Below are 23,133 nucleotides of genomic sequence, written 5' to 3' on the forward strand. Positions count from 1 at the left end.
TGTAACTGTAGAATGATATATTGAATGTCAACAAATATATTATTATGTCGTGTACATATATATGCTTCTCCGAGTCTTCACACACGTCTAATTGTGTCATCGCAATACCCATAGTAGTTATAGTTTTCGGGGGCGTCGATTTAAATACAAATTCTATTTTATTTCGAGTGATCTAAATCATTGCTTCCCAAGAACAACATTTGTTTTACGCGGAAATTTGTATTTGTCATTTATAAAAGGAGTTTTTTCTCTTCATATAAATGAAAATGAGCTGCCAAAAAATTAAACACCTATTTATTATAATATTATATACAAAATTATAATTACAATAGTATAATTTATTTCAAGTTTTAAATTCAAACAATCATCTATTTTGATTACAGGTATTTTATTAGGAATATTGTGCTAAATCATATACACAGTAGGTACACACACATATCAACATTAAATTAAAATATCTGTTTAAACATTTTAAAAATAGTAATAGGTCACCTAATACAAAGTTTGTTTAAAATGTAGAAAAATTAATTTGTATACAATCAACACAGTAATTATAGCTATATAGAAACTGGGAAACTATACAAACACTTTCGGATAGTAAATCTGTAACATTAAATTTGAGTATTCTAAATCATTGCTTTCTAACAAAAAAATTGGTTTTATGCGGAAACTTTTATTCATCATTTTTAAAAGGAGTTTTTTTCATGTAAACTAAAATGAAAATGAGCTTCTAAAAAAATGAATACCAGAATGGCTGTATATTATATATACAAAATTATAATTACAATAATATAATTTATTTAAGGTTTTAAATTCAAACAATAATCTACTTTGATAACATGTTTTTATAAGGAATTGTGCTAAATTATATACAGACATATATCAACATTAAATGTGTTTAAACATTTTGAAAATAGCAATAGATCAACTTATCCAAATCTTGTTTAAAACGTAGACAAATTAATTTGTTTATCAGCTACACAATATTTATAACTATACAGAAATTGGGCAACAATACAAACAAAACACTTTCTGATAGTAAATCGAAGACATTAAATTAAATTATCTATTGTGTTAAATGGATTAGTTAGAAACACGATTTAGAGTTTACAAGAACAAACATAATTTTAAAAAATATTTAAATTATATACAATACAAAAACCATTTTCAATACATTGAAAAAATAAGTAGGTAATTATGTATAATAATGAAACAATATGACTTAAAATGTATATAATCATTAAAAAAAATTAAGCCACATAACTGTAGCCATCAGATGAATTTGGGGTGCGTTCTAGATATCCTTTATCAATTAGTGTTTCGATAGATTTTTTTATGAGTGCAATCGATGGTGCAAATGTCTTTGATTGGGAAAGTATCTAAAACATAATAGATATTGTTAATAATTAAATATTCAACTACACATTTTTATTTATTTTACTTACTTCATTCACAAGTTGATTATGTCTCAGTATCTTACGCGATTTCATTATTCGAACAATAGCTGCCTGTAAGTATGTTTTACGATCATCTTCGACAGAATTAACAGTCTGTTCAACCTCTTGAGGAGTTTCTTTTTGGAGAGCTGATGTTATACGCAATTTTGTACGCTTATTGGTGTATGCCATATTTAATGAAACATTCTAAAAATAATTAATAAACAGCAATGTAAAATAATAAGTTTATTAAAATTTGTAGACAGTTTACTTACATCACCATCAATCAACAACAATTTACATTCAATTAAGCTATTGATGTGCTTTTGAAATTGATCACTTGTTAATTGAAGTATTTCGTGAATTTCAGTGTAGTTTATTGTATCACGGTCTTCAAATAGTAACATGATAGACATTTGAAATGTCTGCATTGTCACTATATACACTTTTTGTAAATAGTCCAATTTTAACTCGCCTATTGATACAATAAATAAATAAATTTTAATAAATAATAAGGATATAATAATAATTTAACAAAATAACAATACCCTGGCAATGATGATGAAGCCATGTTAATTTTCGTCCATTAAATTTTTCTTTGTAGAAAGCTTCAAACTAATTACAATAAATCTGGTTGAATTAAAGTTATATTATAAATATATTATATATATTTTAAATATTTACATATTGTATACAAGGTATCAGTTGTTGAGGAATAACAAATGATGACACAATTGATGATCCCAAAGGCCAAGCTCCAGTTTGCAATACATACATAGAAAATGAGACATTTAACTTATCAGTAGGTTTAAGGAATTCACTATGGAATTTTGAATTTAGTCCTTCTGATACTCTGATATCAGTAAACATACGATGTAATTTATTTGTAAACTCGTAACCACAAGCTTGCTAAAAACAAATATGATTATTAACATAATACAAATTTAACAACATTTGATTAATTTACTTTCAATTTGTTGATCATTCCTTCTTCTCCGTCCATGGACTGACTTTGTTGGTGTATTAACCGTTTTGCCAGATGCCTTTGATAGAACCTCTGGAATATATCTTTATCATCTACATACTTGAATATAGTAATAGACTGTAATAGTTTTTGATCAATTTCACCCTCACACATGCCTTTAGATGATTTTTTCAGTAAATTATCGCAGTATTTTGATAAATATTCTGGGGACTTAGATGGTTGATTTTTTACTTGTTTATAGTTTATGATTACTGTAAATGCTTTATCAAGTGCACCACTGAAGCATAAATCATTGTTGAACACATCTACAACTATAGATTTGTATTTTTTATGTACCTCCAATACTTCCTCAACAAAATGTACATATATCTATATGAAAAATTATGTACGTAAATTGTAATTCAGACTTAAAAATTATTATTAAATAATAAATATATACTTGTTCTTGTCTTAAAGATTCAATAACTCTGATTCCGTGTTGTTTTATGTGTTCTCTGAAAATGTCAACTAATGAGGTCATTCCATCTTTAATTTCACGTAAAAGTAAATAAATATTGTGCATGTCATTTCGCCGCTCTTCCTTTATCATAGCTTCAGACTCTCCATGCAAAAAATCTAAATGATCACCAACCATATGTTGACGACAACGTCCCCGCAGTTTAACATAGGTGCTAAATAAAATATAAACATTAATATCTTGTATCACTATGGTTTCAATATTGTGAGAAATTACCTGTCATGGAGATATTTTTTTGATCTAATTCCTTCTTCTTTCAATATTTGCAACACTTTAACCATGTACTCGGACACTGTGTTTTCTTGTAACAATCTTGCAGCTTCGCGTTTAAAGTGTTCACTACTTTGCTCCAAAAAAGGTTGCTCAAAATAACTTTGATACAACTGAAAAAAAATAAAATGTTAAATTTAAAACATAGGTCCTTCATGAATGTATGAAGGTATTTTCTTATCTTATGATAAATAAATATAAATACTTACTTCAAGTGGATATTTTTTCCTGAACTCTTGGACAACAACAAATGAGTTAATAACACCAGAAATGATATCCAAAGATGTGGTCATTGATATGTCATGCCTTTGTTTGTCAAATTGATCTAATAATAACTCGAGCATACTGTCTTTCAGTGGTACTATCATATTGTGTTTCCACACATCAAGCCCAAGTTCTCCAACCTCCATCTGTTCAGTGGCATCTGGTGTAATGTTTCCATACAAAACTTCTGCTTCTGACAATTTATGCTTTTTAATATGTTGGTTATTAAGGTACCTAGAAATGTATTTTTATATATTATACATACATTAATATGTTAATTTAGATAAGAAAATACATACTGGTAAAGTGAATGTAGGTATTTGACACCTTTACTATACTTCTGCCAATATGTATAATAATTTTGTAACAGATTTGCAGTACCTCCGGTTTGTATAATAGTCAATAGTTCAAGTACGTGATTCTCTAAGAACAACTTTGTTGAGTCATAAAGTTGATCACCGAGGGGCTCTGGGAAGGCCACACACATAGAGTAAACATCATTGAAACGTTCGTTCCATGCATCTCTAGGGACTGTGTCTAATGTTATGACACCTTTTACAGTCTCTTGTAAACTGTTCCATTTTTCCGTAAAGTTTATTGGTTTTGGTTTTAGTGACATATTCGTTGAATTTTTTGAATACAACTAGAGATTAAAATTAAATGAAAAATACAGATTAGCGGTATGAAAGTAATAATTAGTAAGCCTCACAATTTCGTAAGAAATGTTAACTAAATGTAATATTTGTATCTATGAGCTTAAAAGGATTTTACTTACATAGTTACATAGGACTTAAATAACCCTTATTACCTCGCTTATTACATAATAGAACATTACAAATATAAATGTTTCGGAAATCAATTAGCATAGGCAATGCAATTTTGGGAACCTATTATGAATATTTTAACTATTTTTATTTTTTTTACTCACGTAGGTTATAGGCGAGACTTAGCCCTCTCTAGACCTTCCAATGTCAATAAGACAATACAATTATAAAACAATAAAAATACAGCTAAAAGCAAGGAGTAAGAACTAAATAAATATTACTTAATGTTAAGTTAATATTCCAACTAAACTCTATTCAGATTAACAATGGCCAATCCGACGGACAAAAATAAATTGAAACTGCACATCTATCACCATTATACTGTTACTACTGCAGCTGCTTATATTCACCCGCCTGTTGTTTACTGGAAACGATTACCGTACAACCATTGCCGACTTTGGTACTAAGGGGGTCGCGAGCCAATGTACAAGATCATTTGGTATGTGCAAAACTAGTCATTTTAAATTGAATACATACTATAGATGATCACGAAAGGACATGTTTTTGTCCTATAAGTAATTTACCTTTTGTCGTTGAATAATTTATTAGGCAAAAATTTAATTAATTCTGAATATTTAAAAGTATATGTAATTACATTATGTAATTCAAATTCAGACAAGAATAAATTATACATTATTTTCGCGATTAATATATTTTGCATAGGTACCCAGGTAATGACAAATATAATTTTAAATTGAATAAATAAGAATTTGTTAGGTATTAAAATGAACAAGCATTAGGTAGGTAATTAAAGTATTTAAATAGGTGGCTTATAAGTTTTAAATTATCTAATGAACCAAATTCTTTTGTATGCACAAAATTGGGCATCATATCCAGGTACTTAAACCAATAGAAGGTTTAAGATTGTTTATCTAGCGTGTATAATATAAGACAGTAGTCCAAAATATAATACCTACGCCATAAAAATGTGAAATATTGCACATAAATATTTTTAAACTCTGATAATAATAGTGATCGTTGGCTTTACAACACGAGCAAACAAATGTATAGGTAGAGGTACTTTTAAATCAGTATGTACCTAAGACAAACATTTTTTTTTTGAATAAGTCCAGATAAAATTCCACTGCTGTGGAACGATCGTAATATAACCGATCCGTCCGATTGTCGGGCCACCGCGTCCGATCATCGAGTAAATGAATAACTGTTCTAACACCATATTTGTCAACATTAAGGTCAAACGACGAACAACAATAATTGCGCAACCACTTTGCAGTCGATCGGGTCGTAATAATAATGTTATTATAATACCCCTCCGAGATATTTACGAAAAATATCAGACAATATTACAATATTGCGTTTCCATACCTGGAGACAGTCACTTGAATCCGCTATTCCATATTCCACCCGTTGGCTGTAGTCCGGATGCTGTGGATACAAGCGATCGAGTCGATGACGGACTTACATGCAAACAAGTCGCGACGAAACCGGGGCACGGGCGAGAGCGCGACTGACGGCGAGCGACTGACGCCGACGAATCGATGGCGATCAAAATATAAAACCACCCAAAGGACGAGACAAATCACGATCGTAGAACATACAGCAGTCGCAGGCAGGTAGGCATTTCTATACGACAGATTCTATCAATAATCGTGAGACAATAAAGTTAATAAACACAATTTTATTCGTCACGGAGAACCCCTCTCGGCAGTGTGGCCAAAGTGATGTGTAAACTCCGAACTCGCGGGCCCGAACGCCGTCGAAAGTTCTAATTTTTCGTGAGAGGTAACACTAACTTTCGTGACGTCTCGCGGTCAATTATAATAGTATAACTGGTGGTAATATTATCCTATCGGGGAAAAGGTTAATTGACGAGAATTATTGGTAAATAAATAATAAACACAACCGTTGCGGTACCCAAGACAGAATTAGTATTTAGATAATATGCGAGCAAATGAGCAATATAAATTATTTGTAATAATTCTACAAGTTGATAAAAAAAAAATGTTAGGTTATGGTACATATTTTTGAATTTGTTATGTTTTTGTCACGGTTGTGGCTGCTGATAATCTACAACCGTGGTTTTTGTTTTTGATTTTGAAGCACTTTAAACGCCGAACGATTTCGGTGTAGTTAATAGTATAGTTATCACCTTACTCGCGTAATTTTAATATTCATGACACTTGTTTTTAAGGATTAGACCGTGATTGTTCAGCGGGGAGCGCGATTTGAATCTATTAATTTTATCCTGTTGCGCTTGACGATATGAACTGGCCGTGAACAGTCACAATGGCGGAAACGGAGGCAACGGAGCCAAGAACAGGTCCAGACGACAAAGAACTGGAAGAGATTATAAAACTTACTTGGGGTGACCAAGCACGCCAAGACATATTCCAACGATGGACCCAAGGTGAGCCGTCGCAGTCGTTTGACAATGGATTACCTAAATGATCGTTGTCAGGTTTTTGTTTCAGTGTCGACGAACCGACGGCGCTGGTGCAATTTGAAGGCGGACCTTGCGCTGTATTAGCACCGATGCAGGCATACATTGTCAAGTATATTGTCAACAATAAGTCTGTCGATGATGATTGGAAAAAAGTATGTTTTCAACAACTCAAACAAGTTTAGTGGTGTATTGTTGAATTTGATCTTAAAAATATTGTATTCTATAGGCCGAAGTTGAGGAACAAAACCATCTTCTGTGTAAGGCCGCCTGTGATATCCTTTGCCAAGCAACAGAAGGCTGTGATATTTTGAAATTTGTATATATTGATGATAAAGCGGTGTGCCTGGAACACAGTCAGTTTCATTCTATGCTTAAGTATGTATAGTTTATTTTCATTTATGTGGCTGGACACATGCTGAATTATTTTATTTACACTTTTCTAGAGTAGAACAAGTGAATAAGGATAGTATTGAAACTTTTTTTAACGACCATATTAGTTTGTTACGTAACACATTCGGAGTTTTGTTATTTTTGTATACAGTCATGCGCTCTAAGGTAAATTAATTATTTATTTAAATATACCTTCATTTAAAAATTGACATACAATTATTCTTGTAGGGTTTAGTCAAATTAAAAGAAGAAATATGTGATTTAGATGTGTCATTGATTGATAAAGAATTTGGCTATGGTAGCCAAAGCTTAATCAATATGATGATTACAGGACAAGCCGTTTCTAACGTATTTAATAACGATCAAGTAGTAGCTGGGCTTAGTAAGTCTTGAAAATTAAAAATTGAATAGGTACCTACATTTGTACATTTAATATTTAAATAATTACGTGTTTGTCTTAGAATTGCAAGGTATTGAAAAGCAAAGTGAAGTTGGATTTATGACCTTATTAGAACATTTAAGGTACTGTCAAGTTGGAACTTATTTAAAAAATCCATGTAACCCAATCTGGGTGTTGGGCAGCGATACACATCTTACTGGTACTGGAGACATTTTTATAATTTTTTTTTTTTTTTTGTCTCATTTTAACGTGTTTCACCATTTCAGTGCTGTTTTCATTTGATCAAAACTTGGTGGGCAAAGAAACACAAGCTGATATTGCTAGACGGACATTTAAGTTGTTTGATCAAGATGGCAATAATTTCATTAGTACTCAACATCTAAAGCCATTATTGGAAAAATTAGACCTTGTATCTGATGATGAATAGTATGTAAATTATTTAATTGCAGTATAGATTATGAAATGTGACACTATTGATTTTTTAGTGTAAATCTGATGTCCACAAAATTGGATTCCGAAGGGCTTGGTATCATATTAATGCCATCGTTTATGGAAGAATTTTTTTCCGAACAAGAAACCAGAACTCCAGATGTTTTTGTGTTATTTCATTACAACGGACAACCGAGATCCAATTCTAATTCAAAGGTGACATATTTAGAAGGTAATGCTATAATCCAGGAATCTGATGTTATATGCATATCTGAGGACAACAACTTGCAATCTTGTTTACAATCTAAGTGGTCATCCATTGAAATACAATGGAAAGGAAATGTAACACCTTCAATTAATTAAACTTAAATGTCTGAAAAAAATACAATTACTAAATGTATGGGTGATTTTATTAAAAAAATCTCATTGAGACTATTACTAAACTTTAAGAATTGTAACACAACTTTGACTAAAATAGTAAAATTGTAATACTAAAAACTTTTTCCTTTGATATTATACTGATTTTTTTTCAAAATTATATTATTTTGCTAAGATTTTTCATTACATTGTTGGACATTTTTTATTATACATTTTTCAAATCATTGAATGTATACACAACACAATACATTATAGTTTGTATAACAGTAACCAAGTATCTCATGTTTATAAATATTATTACTATGTAAATATTAAAAAAAAAAATACATATTTTATGATTTAATTAAGTTTAATTAATTATATAACATTTATAAAAAAAAAAACATCTAAAATTGACCAAATAAGGTATAACATAATATTATTTATAGCAATTTAATAGTTTTATATTATATAATTAATGGTTGTATAAAACTATAAACAGATAAATAAATAAATATTTTCATATTTTATTTTTAATACACACAAATATATAATGCATTACAAGCTTCCAATATTTTAGATCACTGGTGGGCGACAAGCCACTGAGCACTGAGTGCATTTAATCGTAAATAAAAATAGATTATTGATAAACATACAAAATGTTCCCTTGGGTTTTTAATTTTTGTACGCAGGTACAATATCAGGATATCCGAATACGTACATTTTCCATTATCTTGTTGATTGCTGTGCGTTATTTGTCCGTGGTTTTTTTTATAAAATTTATGTTTCGTGTAATAGTGTTCTATATAAAAATTAATAAGAAGCATGAATGCTATACATGGCGTTATACCCAAATAAAACATAACCAAATCATAACAATGCACTAGGAACGAAATTACTTTTATTTCGATTATACTACTGTGATAATATGATCATTTTATCGCAGGGCATTTCAAAAGAGGGTGCATTTTTATTTATAAAAACATTTCCAAGCTTGTCGTCTATCCATTTTGTAGAAATCGGTTACGCAGTAATTAAAATTGTAGGTGCTTTCGTGTCGTCTGACATCTGTTGTTCTGTTGATGCCGAAGGTTATCCTTGAACTTTGGGTTTGTTTTTAATTGCTTCTATGAACATACCAATATTGTAATGTATATATTATTTATTAAGATTTAAGGGCTGAACCCTTTAACAATGGCGTGTAGCTCATAAATAATATACATTAACAATACTAAATTTATAATATACGACAAACACACGTATTTACCACACAATTAAGTCTACTTGACAGATTATATAGCAATTTTAGCTTATATACTCCTACTGATCAGGAAGTATACAATTTAAATTCCAATTTTCATATTTCATTATATAGTCTATCAAAAAATATAAACCTTAGTTGTGACATCAAAAGTACGTACAGGCCATGGGGTATGGTTATGTAAATATGTAATATATATATAAAGTAATATGCATACAAAGTATTAATTATTATAATATTAATGTCGGAAAAAATATTAATGTTTTAATAAAATAAAAGAGATAAATACTAATAATTATAATAAATTAAATTGGAGTGAATTAAATAAAAAATGCCATACAAATGATTCTATTTATCTTGATACAATAAACCCTTTTGAAATTGCTAATTTTATTTGGAAAATTCCTGCAAATTATTTTTATTTTACAAATTATTTTCTTAAAAGAACGGTTGATATAATTTCAAAAATCTATTATTTTTAATTTTTCAATTATTTCTGGTAAATATCCTTCCACATATAAAAATACTATTATTCTGCCTCTTTTCAAATCATGTGACAAAAAACTATGTAGTAACTACAGACCCATTGCTTTAACCTTAACCATTCCTAAAATTTTTGAAAAATTTATTAAAAAAGGACTAATGATTTTTCTGAATAAACATGCATTTTTTTCACCAAATCAATATGGTTTTCATTCTAATATGTCAACCACAGACCCATTAGTTAAAACTTCCCACTTTATTCATAGTAATTTGGATAAAAATTTTAAAGTTTTGGGTACCTTTCTTGATTTTAAAAAGCGTTTGATAGTGTGAAGCATGAGTTACTAATAAACAACTTGATTACTGTGACATAAGAGGTAATATTCTTAATTTAATTAAATCTTTTATCTCTAATAGATCACAACAAGTTCGACTAGATGGAATCCTTAGTGATATAAATACCAATAGTTTTTCGGTGCCACAGCCCACAGGTTATTGTTCTTGGGCCAATATTATTTATCTTTTATAACTTTCGTAAACACAAAGGTGAGAACATTATCTGTGTTCCTATGTTGGATCTTTTAGATACCATCAACATAGTAACTTTTAATAAATGTTGAATATTTGGTATTTTATCATTTTCTACAGTCCAAAAAAGCCGACTGAGTAAACGTATACTTATTATCCAACATAGGAACCCAGATAAAATTGTTATCCTTAAATGGTCAAAATTTGAATTTTGTGCGATAAATACAGTTGACAAATGAGAGCAATTCTACTAAAACATGCTTTTAGGTGGCGAAAACCGGTGTGTAGCGTCCTCTTAATGGACTATTAAATTTAAACCTAAATGCTGATGTTCTGTGTTATGCAGATGATACAATTGTACTTGTAAAAAATAAAGATTGTAATGAATTGTTTAAAGAATCGAATATATGTCTTGATTTGATCAAGAATTGGTGTGACAATAGCAAACTTCAATTGAACTTAAGTAAATCTAAATATGTAACTTTCAATATTTCTGACTATACAAGTACGTCAAATAGTTTTAATTCTGGCTTAAGTATTCGTTCTTATTATCGTAAATATTTGAATTCGCCTTGTAATTGTATTTCTCTAGAGAGAGTTCATAATATTAAATACTTAGGCATAAATTTTGACCACAGATTAAAATTTGTGGATCATATTTGTTCTGTCGATAGCTCAATAAGAAAATTATTTTATAAATTTAAAATACAACGCAATAATATATTAGATATAAAAACTTTAAGGGCAGTTTTCTTAGCATAAGCACAATCAGTTTACTAGTATGGTTCATTGGTCCGGGGTTGTACATACTCCGGCCATATTAATGTATTGCGTACAACTATATGTTCTTTGATAAAAATTGTTTTAAATAAACCAAGATTTTTCCTCTACAAATGCACTATAAGTATTATACAGATCTTAATGTGCAAACTTTTAGACTGTCATATGAACGACAAACTTTGTTATACGGTTAGGACCTCTATTAAGCAATATCAACCATTGCATGTTTACTACACTAGATTAAAAAATAATAACAACCTAAATTGAATGAATCTAATTTTGGTGATCAAAGCCCTATTATTAAAGGTGTCCTATAATTACGTAAATAAAACATAAATGTTTTTTCTTTTATTCATTTCATCCAATATAAAAAACATTTAGTTAGTGTTATATCTTAAATATTTTTGTTTTACATTATATTTTTGCATATCTTAATTTTTTATTTGCTAATTTTTTTTTGTAATATTTTTTACATTTTGTTTGATTTAAATTCAACTCAACTCATCCACATTCAAGTTTTTATTTATAGGACGAGTTGCAACTTAGGTATTTTATACAGGCATTTCAAATGCGTTAAACTGTTGTTGTTGCAATAAACTATTATTATTAAAAACGCATTACGCAGTAAGTCATAATTGCCAATTGCCAAGGACATTTCTAGAATAAAAAATGGATTCGCATTAAGTTAGATTCAAACATGTTTTCGATCACATTTTAAAATACGCATGTAAAACCAATAGTGTTTAGAGGTAGGTCATGGGTATTTATTACATTTCTTTACTTGCACTAGGAACAAAATCACTTTTATTTCGATTATACTACTGAGATAATATGATAGCTTTATCACAGGGCATTTCAAAAGAAGGTGCATTTTTATTTATAAAAACATTTCCACGCTTGTCGTAAATTCAATTGGAGAAATGTATACATTTTTGCGAATAAAAAACTTATCATCACTTCGTCAGACCAAAAAGTATTTTTAATGAAATTAGTTTGAAAAAAACTAACCAACAATGGGTATAACACTTGGTTACTTATGGTACGTTCAATAAAGACACATAACACTATATTTTTTTCAGATATTATACAACTTGCCTTGGTCTTTTAATTTCTGATACGAAGTAAGGAAAGATTATTTAGTTTGCTATAGTTTTTTTTGGGACTTTTAAGTTATATTAAGTTTGTTATTTTTGTAGTTCGCAACTGAAATAAGCTGTGGAATTTACATTGCAAAATTTACATTGGATTACATTGCTATTTACTCATCAATATTAATATATTGTTACAAAACATTGCATGTTTTATGATATTTAATTTAAAATTATAGGTATATTTTTATAGTTATTAAAAGATATTATACTAGTCCAATTAAAGTAAAGTTACGATTGTAAATAATGTAAATACAAATCGAGTTTTGTACATTTTTTATTTAAAAAAAAGTTATTCTAAATTTATATTCATCAATTTTTATTTCATAGTCAAGTGTGTATATTATATGTTTATACTTTGCATCACTTCGCATTTATTATATTTTTCATCTAAATTCTCACACTCCAAACTTGCCACCCACACCAACCCTCTTATAACCAATCAAAGCGGAGCAAACCTACCTAATAATCCCACCTGTCGGTTAAAAAGATGTTCGTGCAGGGATTTACTAAACCCTTGACCCTAATGACACAGAGGGTTCTGTCACTGGACAACCTCCCTCATCATACCAGGCCACCTAGTGTTATTTATAGTAAAAAAGATTTGATACATTTCATTTGAAGTCTATTATAATATGAATATGTATATCTTGGGAAAAGAACAAGTTTAGTACATATAGAGTTGTATATTTGTTAAGTAAATGGCCAAATTAAAAATATAAGTACATTGAAAAACTATAAATAAAATACTAGTGGTTTAACTTATATATTATATGTTACATATTATTTTCACTGTGTCTATTCTTTTTATATTTGACATTATGCTGTAGTATTGTTCAAAATAATTGTTAATAATTTTCATTGCACATAAAATCATCTTGTACAAAATGTGTACATAAATGTGCTCTAAAAAAAATAATATTATAATAATAAATAGGGTAACATTAATTGTTTTTATATAAATAATTTTACCAAGTAGGCATATACAATTAAGTATACACATTAATTGTATCATAGTCATAGAGTGAAAGACAAAAATACATTATTTTTTTTTTATATAAAATTACATACATATAATTTATAATTAAAAAGAGTATAATTTACATGTCAATAAATATAGGTAACTATCTAGTATTTTATATTAATTTATAACAAATAATAAATCAATCTAATTAAAACATAATTTCAATAACAATTTTTTTTATCACATGTCTTATAAAAGTTTTCTTGTCTGTGTATGAAACATTGATTCAATAGATAGACAATTTCTTGAGTTTATTGTAATAATTTCTATTGTTATGAAAACAAAAAAAAAATAATAATGGATACACCTATGATGAAAATTATCAATAATTATTATAAAATCTATTTACTTATAGAACTTTCTTTTTATGTTTAATTATATAGGTTTGTTCAAATTTGAATAACCTTAAAATTATTATTGTATTGTATAAAATAAAAAAATATACACCTTGTAATAAATACATATTTTGAAAATGACAAAAAAAAAATTAATTATAAATAATATAGTAAGTTGTTTATACATTTAAACAAATGTTGTTTAAAATTTAGACACAAACACAAACATAATATATATATTATCAATAATGATCTACATCACTTTTTAATTTAAATTGTATACATTTACATATACATTTGTATTATTAATTATTATAAAAACTAAAGAAAAAAATATTTTGCCTTTAAAATTTATCATAATTAAAAATAAAAATGTAGGCAATTTGAAAATAAATTAATAGTAATTAAATATATAATATTGTTCACAGCGAACAAAAAATCTTAAATAGAAGATCACAAATTCTTCTATCAGATAATGTTGTCCACAATGTTTTTCTCGTATTATCTGAATTACAAAAAAATAAATAAAATATAAACATTATTTAAGGTAGTACACATATAAATGGTTTTAACACCTATTAATTAAGGCCGTAACTGAAAACAAATTTTGTGGAATACATTTGTTTACTTTAAACACACATCATTTTCATGATCGAAATATAAAAACTGTATCCTTGTTATTACTGATTGTTAATACAATAGTCAATAAATACTATTCACTGCCAAAGTTTTTCTATATTTAAAAAAAAATATGGCGGGGGAGTCCAGACCTCTGAACTCCTCCCCTGATAGTTACGGCTTTGATCAATTAAAGAGTAAACAGAAAGTCTGTTAAACATGAGAAAATATTTTGACCCTTAAACATACACCTAGAAGCAATAAGCATGTAATTATGATTGTAATTGTATCATTTACCTAAAAACTTAATGTCTGCATTAGACAAACTTTGGACAGTTTTGGTATGTGATATTTCTTCAATAATTCAAAACATGCGTTATATAAAGCTGTAATAATATTTTGTGCATTAAAAAAATAAAAAATCTGAACGTTCCGATAAGCTATAAAAAAAATTATTTGGGTGTTATCATATTTTTTAAGGAATTTAAGATATCCAATTCATGTTATTTACAGCATTTTAAGCTATTAGTTCAATTACAGGCTGATTTCTAAGAACGATTTTTCTTGAACAAATCTTTAGGTGCTTATTATACAATAATCAGGTTCAGTAGTAATCATCAAATATTTTTTTTAATAGTTAAAAATAAAGTAAATACTCTTTTTTGTTTATTAAATAGTTCAGAGGTTCTATTTTAACTAAAACCATTCTAGTTGTGCAGACCACCAATTATGTAAGAACAACTTTGTGGCTCACTTACCTAATATACAGGTATAAAATAAAAACACACACATATAAAACTATAGAAGAATTAATAGTATAAACGTGTATAAAATCATATAAAAATCTTTATGTTGATGCCAATTAAAATTTGCTGACCGTTGGCTTAGACTCTCGACTAGCGTCCGCAGCCTAGTATCATATTGCTCGCAGCCAATAACTAAAACAGTTCGATATTCATTGCATGCAATTTTTATTTTATGAAAATTACATGACTAAAAATTTTTTTCATCAGCATTGAGAGATTTAAAGTACAATGTAACTATATTATATTCTAAAAACGGAATTTAAGTAAAATTAAGATATTTTAGAGAAAGATTCACACTGGGTTCTTTTGGAATTTTTATTTTTATCTTATTCAACTTTCAAATTTAATTGTAGATAGTATAATATGTTAATATGGTTATTCTAAATGAAAATTGATAAAATTATTCTAACAGAATAAGAGTACACCATGCGTCAGACAAAAATTGGTCAAGGTCTGTGAATGCCTGCCTTGCCATGAATTGCTCCCGCGTGACACCGATAACAGCTACCCAGCGAGTGACAGTGGTGGTCAAATGGATAGCCTATCATAAAGGCAGTGTAGTCTTATTTTAAATAGAGCATAGTGTCTAAATCTAGCCTATGTATCCTGTCTACATTTTAGACATTTAATAGAGAACATAGTTAATAGCATGACAAAATAGATAGGTATGTCAGCAACAATACGAGATGTAGTCCGGTTAACGCAACCCACCCTTCCCAACCATAGTCATAGTTTGCCTCATTTCATTGGCCGTTAAATTACCCGGCCAACATACAGGAGCGAACCAGCTAATAGACAATTCTGACATTGGTCGGCGAACACGATGCGTATCAAAAAGTTGCTGACATACCTATTTATTTTGTCATGGTTAATATTAATAATTTTTTTAGTAACACCATCAAGGTTATCAATATGATAACACATATCAAACCAAGCATAATCTAGGGCAGTGCTTCTTAACCTGGAGGCTGTAGTTATATGACTGGGGGGGGGGGGGGGCCTTGAAATATTTATTTCATTTAAAATATTTTTGATTATTTAGTTATTATATAACATTATAACATATACATTATAATATAACCGATCATTTATTTTCTTTACATTATAATAATTTATTTGTGTGAAATTTAGATTGTAGTACATGTAAATTTAGTATATTATTAAGAAAAAATAATTAATGATTTTGTTTAAAGGGGGGCCTTGACCGTTTTACATTAAATTTATGGGGCCCTATATCAAAGAAGGTTGAGAAGCACTGATCTAGGGCAGGGGTCATCAACTGGCGGATCGCAGACACATTTTTTGTCCTAATGGATGCGTAATTATTATAAAATATATAATATAGTTTTTACATTACTTTTTTATAATAAAATTATTTTCTGATATTGTAAGTATTGTATACACATATATTATATACGTATCTCCTTCACGGAGTGTCATGTTGAAAGCCCATAGGTGCAAAAAATAATATACGTTATAGGCACATTAGTAACATGGCTCGCGCCGCTGCGTTATCGTATGTCAAAAAACCGGTATCTAAGAATTTCCTAAGTACGTTTTATTACAATTTAGTATGATTGTTATTAATTGTTAATGTGTAAAAAACGCCACTGGGTATTTAAATGTGTTTTGGACAGTGGGAAGTTTGGTAAGGTAGAAATTAGTTGGAGACACCTGATCTAGGAGGTGGATCAGCCCTACTCAAAATTTGACAATGATTGAGGTCTATTTTCATCCTAATTAAAATAGTATAATATTGGGCTCTATACAAAATAATATTCCCAAATATCAGTATCAAACATTTAGATTTGCAAATAACCATTTATACATTAATTATATTAGTTATATACTTGCTAGTCGTATGGTGTTAAGTACAATCCTTTTGACACATGCAACAACATTCCATCATTATTCATTATTATAGCTTGATATTTGTTACGTCATCTTGGCTGCTATTATTTTAATAAAAAAATAAAATATAATTTAACTAAAATATTTAGCTGTAATTTAAAGTAATGACTGAATTACTCAACAAATTATGAAAAATTTTAATTTACCAAACATATAGTATAATCTTTATAATAAATCCCAAACTTCATGCACAGATAAGAAACAACAGTTATAACAGGTATACCATATTTTTTAATAAGATTTCATAAGTTTTAACTTTACACTTAATTACATTTAATGTACATTTTTTTATTGTTTTATTTTTTTACTACCATAGTTTAACTTCAAATTAGTAAAATTAAAATTAATTTCAACATTTTTAAATGTTTAATTACATAATTGTTAAATTATTATTTCTGATAAAATATGTTTTACACATCAATAGGTTAACAATCAAAGAAAATTAACTAATTATTAAAGCTAATAGAAAAAAAGTATATTACAAAAATAACAGTATTATTAAATATTAAAAGTACCTAATCTATAATGTTTAAATTGATCACTAAATATCTGTTAAGAAAAATTGAAATATAATTTATGTTATGGTCAACCATAAACTGGTTAGATTATTTTAATAAATTAAATTAAAAGGACATTGAGTCAAATGTGTTGACTCCATCTTACTAATGCATAACATAGCAAATTTTACATTCAGAAGAATCCATTACATTCTGTATTTTTAATATTAAGTGATTTGAACTACTAAATACTATACAATTTAAAGTCAAGAATATTATTAAAAGTTCCACATAACCTTTTTTTAATATTTTAATTTTGGAGCAAGGTCAAGGTATATTCATTATAAAATTGGTATGCTTTTGTAAGCAGAAGTCAATACATGAGGAAACGACATCCTCTTAAGAACAAAAGCTGTCAATATTGTATATTGAACCAAAAATAAATATTTAAATGAATATTTTACACATTATATAAATACTTAAACTTATTACCTCGGAGGAGAATAATTTGTTTGTTGATGTTGAGAAAAAGTGTTCCCGATTTGTGGACCAATAAATCTAATAACAAACTGAAATATATTTTTTAATTAATTATTAAAATATATGAATGGTTGTCAACTAAAATATGTTGAATGTATGAATACTAAAATAATAATACTAACTGGATTTCTACGTAAGACACTGCAATCATCCAGCATACTGATAACGAGATGCAGTGTAAGATAAGCACACATTAATAAATAAATTGTACTATATGTTATAACTCCAATTAATAAAGTTAAATTGTAAGTGAAATTTGTGATTGTGTGATGGATTACAAAGTATATATTTATACTAATTATAATAGCAGACAAAATAATTGTTATTAAAATGTTTCCTCTGAAAATAAATAAACAGTTGAAAATTAAAATGATTTCCATAGTGTGTTTTCATTTAATTTATATTTACAATCCATTGGTGAACTCTCCCATAATTCGAGGATTACTAGTGAATGCAATTACTGGAAGTGTAGCAAATGGTAGTTGTAAGCTCATTACCGCATTCAAAAGGTCATTCATACCAGTCAAATCATTAATATCACTAAAAAATGCCACATAAAATGTGGGCGCTATAGCAACCAGTCGAGTAAACCCAACTCTTTTCCATCGGCTCCATTGAAGATTTAAAAAGCCCTAAAATGAATGTATACTATATGTGAATATGAATATTAACATATTAATTGACACTACATACTTCCATTACAAACTGTCCAGCATAACATCCAGTCATTGTACTACTTTGACCAGCAGCTAAAATACCAATAGCCCAAATATACATGGCACCTATGCCAAATTGACAACCAAGGAATACTCCACCTTTGTATATATCAACTTCTACTAATTCGGTATTATTCTAATAAAATTGTAATTATTAATAAATTAAATAGTAGTTAATACATATAATATGCTTCAATTCAATTGATTTTTATCTCACTTGGAAAATATCCGAATATGTATTATTGTTCTTAGTACAAATCTCCAACTAAATACAAATAATTAAATAATTAACATTTAGAAATAAAAATAAAATATACAACTTACCACATCACTGTTTGTCTTATTGTATAATCCATGAGCAAAAACTGATACAACACACACATTGATCACAAATGATACAAATAAAGCAACGCTAGATTCAATGAAAAAGTAATAGTTGGCTTCTCGTAATTTGTCTTTTTTTGTTCTGTCAACTTCCCTAGACTAAATAGTAAATACAAATTTTAGATTAAAATACTCTTGATAATTTCTTCACCACATTATGAAAATAATCAAATGTAAATAAGTTTTATGGAGATTAGATTTTTATTAAGTAATATGTAAAATATGGTAAATAATGTATCAACTTAATTTTTAAAAATTACAATCAAAGACTAATATTACTAGTTTCAAATATTTTATTAATTATGGGTCTAATACAGGGCAGTTTTTTTTTTATAAGAATTTCACAGCTTCAGAGTAAAAAATTTGTATTTGACAATTGAAATAATGAATGATTAATATTATTGTATTTACCTTGACTAGGCCTGAATGTAAGTATAGATTATGTGGCATTATGATTGCTCCAATAATACCAACAGCCTGAAGAAGAGCAGATTCTTGACAGTTTGAACACCAAGGAGTAACCAATCCTTTAGCCATATCTTTTATATCAGGTTGAACAATTGCAAACTAAAAAGAATAATCAACTTAAATATATATATACATCCATAATTTTAAGAGTTAGAAATAATAATTACAAAAAGACTGATGATTTTTTTAATACCTCATATCCAAATGACAATGCCATTATAACAATGAATAGACCAAACACTAGTTCCAATTTTCGAAGTCCATACTTGTCCAGCATCAAAAAAGATAAAGTATCAATGACAGTGATCAGCACTCCTATCCAAAGTGGTATCCTAAATTAATTGTTATATTGTTTTTTGCGATTATTATACTGATTCCAAATTTAAATAAAGACCAAAAAATATATATACTATAAACTCAATGCAGGAAATTTAAATATTTTAAAATTGTTTCAAGGAAAAATTAACATTATATTCGTAACATACAATGTAAACTTATACATCGGATCACTATATCCAGGTAGTCAGAGTAAAGTAGGTACTAAAAAGTTCAGCTAGAATAATAATACAGTGTATAATAATAAATGTTAATTTAAAGTAATAGTAGAGAAGAATGTCATATAAAAAAATAAAATCATAATTCTAATAAAATATACTCTAAATATTTCTTAAATTCTAATAGTTTGAGTATATTTTAATTTATAAAAAATGAATAGTTTTATGTATTGTTTTTGACCATAATAATATCACAGAGTAAGCAAGGACAATTTTAAAAAAGATTTATGTGTTGTTACACCCCCAACCACAATAGATTTATTTAGTATATAGACACAGTTATTCAGAAATTGTAATGATATAAATAAAGTTTTATTCACTTATAAATAAACTGTTTAGTATTACCGCCAATACTACAATATTAAAAGTAAAATATAAGAGTGTTATGCATATATTTTTTTTGACTGATTACACAGTTTCAAATAGATCATACTACCCAAAATGAAGAAAATATATATTTGCGTTTACTTCAATTAAGAGGACGCTAATCCACATACAGGACCGTCCTTAGGATTTGCAAGGCCCAGGGCAAAAACCAATTTAACCACTTTTTTTCAAATGCAAGGTCTCCAAATGTAAGGAAAATGCGCGAGGCCTAGGGCCTGGGCCCTCCTCCCCCCCTACCCTAAGGACGGCCTGACCACATAACATAGCAAATTGTATATTCTGAATAATCTATTTAACTCTTCATAATTATTGATTAATATTGGAACAAATTGATCTATTATCAAATTTAGAAGTGAAAATATTATCTAGTGAACCTCATAGGGTTATTTTAATTTTAAAGTAAGTTATGAGTATTTTAAAACTGTAAATTGTTTGTGCATTTTAAAATACTAGTAACTTGCTTTAAAATTAAAACATAAAAAAAACTGTGAGGTTCACTAGATAATATATTCACTTCTAAATTTGATAATGGGTCAATTCGCTCCAATATTAATCAGAGTTAAATAGATTATTTAAAATGTACAATTTGAACATTATTGAATGAATGAGGTGAATTAATATTAATTTAAATAAATTAAACTTACAGAGCAATTAATTAAATTTGAAGTTATACCAGAGTAAATAATTATTTATAATCAGTGTAGGAACATTTAGTCATTTCTGGTTGGTAATCATTGGACATCTCAAATTTGGTGCACAAAATATCTAATAGCGGTTTACCCTCTAAACAGCCTAAACATTTATATGATACAATATTACATATTAATATGATACACAAATATTAAGAGTTTGTAAGTTTAGGACTTAAAATGACGCAGGTTAGGTAATTAGAGACACAGTCTCCTTATTTTACTAGGCTTCTAATTGCCTTTATAATAAATTTTCCCATGAACAAACTTACATTTTGTTACTCAGTAAGTAAATAGCAATTGAAGTGCCGATGACTTCTTGCATATCTGAACCAATGATAGCAACTTCCATCATAAGCCAAACAAATAGTCTTGGAGCTTTTCTGTACTGGCGATAACACATGTCAGCTAAATGAAGACCGGTAACAACACCTAAGCGAGCTGATAACCGTTGCATTACCAAACCCAAAATGGTAGCACTCATTAACACCCATAATAACTATAATTAAATTAATTATATTTACAATTAATATAATATATTATCTAAAATAAATGTGAAAATAAACTAGGTACTATGAAATTTTTTAAATTGTACTATACCTTGTACCTGGCAGTCGTACCAGACTGTAAGTCTGATTCTATGTTGCCTGGATCAAGGTAGGCAATACTCATCAAAAATCCAGGCCCTGTAAATGCCCATAGTTTTCGAAAACTAAATCCCGTCTATAAAATAAAAAAAAAAACTCAACATACTTACAAGGCATTTTAATACCTATTGTAAAAGAAAACAAATTGTATTTCAATGGCATACCGAGCTTGATTCAGGAATATGAACCTTTTCTTCTTGTTCGACTTTCCTTGACAAGCCTGTAGTTTCAGTCGGCCTGGGATGCGACTCATCCATCGTGGGCTACAAAAAATACACCATATATATATATATTAGTATACATGGTCAGGGGAATCGCCCCAGGGCGTCGTTCTCACCACTAAACAGTAATCGGACATGGTTATTCTGTCATCGTACGGTGTTTACAAGCAAGAAAAATCAATGGAAAAATGGTCAGTGAAAATTGTAAACGAAAAAAATTACGTTCCTACACTCGGACTCGGTTCCTAACCGAAACTCAGTAAACCGAACGACGGATAATGGTCGGAAAATAGTTTTAAAAGATTTTTTTTTTTAACGTTCGACACCGGAGAGGGGACAAAATATGATACAACAATAAGGACCGATTACAATAATTGTAACGATTCCACTCCAACAATTATGTATTGACGAATTGTGTGACAGATAAGATAGTGAATAAATAATAATAATAATAATAATAAGGAAAAAAAAATAATGTGTATATATATTTACTTATACTAATTAAATTCACTTTATTCCCGTCATTCGGTGACACACCACCACTGGCACAGGTTTATAGCTATCGTAATCGTTTGTCGCACACTATCGTATTGTATCGTATGCAAAGACGTACTGTGCCGTGTGGCTTAATGCCCTCTGCACTGTGTACACTCTGTACGCCCGTGTATTGTCCGATGTCGTGATTATTATTTTTTTTTTTTCGATTTAACTCTTATTTTCCAACAATTATTATTATTATTATTATTATCAACATTGTATTTGTGCAGTCGCAGCACTCGAGACATAACCTCTTACAGTGTGCGCGCGCACCTAACACGTGTGCGGCGCATCCACTCCCATTGATATCGCGACGACGTCGT

The 23,133-nt window shown here is 28.6% G+C and overlaps 3 protein-coding genes across 4 annotated transcripts; 1 reads left to right on the forward strand and 2 right to left on the reverse strand.

Annotated features, from left to right (window-relative positions):
* Nucleotides 1-321: 321 nt before the first annotated feature.
* Nucleotides 322-5,762, reverse strand: LOC132952590 (cullin-2). Its single transcript, XM_061024920.1, has 11 exons — nt 5,623-5,762; nt 3,772-4,115; nt 3,418-3,706; nt 3,155-3,321; nt 2,861-3,092; nt 2,404-2,790; nt 2,121-2,345; nt 1,985-2,051; nt 1,712-1,911; nt 1,446-1,643; nt 322-1,379 (listed from the first exon to the last, which is right to left on the reverse strand). The coding sequence occupies exons 2-11, from the start codon at nt 4,089-4,091 to the stop codon at nt 1,251-1,253; spliced, it is 2,214 nt and encodes a 737-aa protein (XP_060880903.1). The 5' UTR covers nt 4,092-4,115; nt 5,623-5,762; the 3' UTR covers nt 322-1,250.
* On the forward strand, nt 5,730-8,521 carry LOC132952591 (ubiquitin carboxyl-terminal hydrolase MINDY-3 homolog). Its single transcript, XM_061024921.1, has 9 exons — nt 5,730-5,870; nt 6,449-6,664; nt 6,716-6,852; nt 6,927-7,075; nt 7,144-7,255; nt 7,319-7,472; nt 7,552-7,689; nt 7,757-7,916; nt 7,976-8,521. Exons 2-9 carry the CDS (start codon nt 6,544-6,546, stop codon nt 8,280-8,282), a joined length of 1,278 nt encoding a protein of 425 aa, XP_060880904.1. The 5' UTR covers nt 5,730-5,870; nt 6,449-6,543; the 3' UTR covers nt 8,283-8,521.
* A 5,093-nt stretch (nt 8,522-13,614) lies between these two features.
* On the reverse strand, nt 13,615-22,757 carry LOC132952592 (protein Malvolio). 2 transcript variants are annotated; one of them, XM_061024924.1, is made up of 14 exons: nt 22,390-22,433; nt 22,217-22,315; nt 22,006-22,128; nt 21,678-21,904; nt 19,969-20,107; nt 19,719-19,874; nt 19,248-19,406; nt 19,141-19,188; nt 18,901-19,059; nt 18,616-18,839; nt 18,330-18,546; nt 18,160-18,236; nt 17,110-17,211; nt 13,615-14,340 (listed from the first exon to the last, which is right to left on the reverse strand). In XM_061024924.1, exons 1-13 carry the CDS (start codon nt 22,408-22,410, stop codon nt 17,178-17,180), a joined length of 1,683 nt encoding a protein of 560 aa, XP_060880907.1. In that variant the 5' UTR covers nt 22,411-22,433; the 3' UTR covers nt 13,615-14,340; nt 17,110-17,177. The 2 variants fall into 2 exon arrangements, with proteins under 2 accessions (XP_060880907.1, XP_060880906.1); XM_061024923.1 differs by lacking the exons at nt 13,615-14,340; nt 17,110-17,211; nt 18,160-18,236; nt 18,330-18,546 and having other exon boundaries at nt 18,622-18,855; nt 22,390-22,757.
* Between the last annotated feature and the right edge of the window lie 376 nt (nt 22,758-23,133).

This window comes from Metopolophium dirhodum, chromosome 9 (genome assembly GCF_019925205.1).
Source record: "Metopolophium dirhodum isolate CAU chromosome 9, ASM1992520v1, whole genome shotgun sequence".
Taxonomy (NCBI): Eukaryota; Metazoa; Arthropoda; class Insecta; order Hemiptera; family Aphididae; genus Metopolophium; species Metopolophium dirhodum.

Excerpts from the sequence above, each read along its gene's own strand:
- LOC132952590 (XM_061024920.1), bottom strand. The coding sequence starts at position 4,091 with ATGTCACTAAAACCAAAACCAATAAACTTTACGGAAAAATGGAACAGT. Across the intron at positions 1,912-1,984 it reads GCTTCATCATCATTGCCAGG|GCGAGTTAAAATTGGACTAT; the intron begins GTATTGTTATTT and ends TTGTATCAATAG. Across the intron at positions 1,644-1,711 it reads TGTTGTTGATTGATGGTGAT|AATGTTTCATTAAATATGGC; the intron begins GTAAGTAAACTG and ends AATTATTTTTAG.
- LOC132952591 (XM_061024921.1), top strand. The coding sequence starts at position 6,544 with ATGGCGGAAACGGAGGCAACGGAGCCAAGAACAGGTCCAGACGACAAA. Across the intron at positions 7,256-7,318 it reads ATACAGTCATGCGCTCTAAG|GGTTTAGTCAAATTAAAAGA; the intron begins GTAAATTAATTA and ends TTATTCTTGTAG. Across the intron at positions 7,917-7,975 it reads CTTGTATCTGATGATGAATA|TGTAAATCTGATGTCCACAA; the intron begins GTATGTAAATTA and ends TTGATTTTTTAG.
- LOC132952592 (XM_061024924.1), bottom strand. The coding sequence starts at position 22,410 with ATGTCCGATTACTGTTTAGTG. Across the intron at positions 22,316-22,389 it reads TGTCCGATTACTGTTTAGTG|CCCACGATGGATGAGTCGCA; the intron begins GTGAGAACGACG and ends TATTTTTTGTAG. Across the intron at positions 20,108-21,677 it reads TACTTACTGAGTAACAAAAT|GATACCACTTTGGATAGGAG; the intron begins GTAAGTTTGTTC and ends CAATTAATTTAG.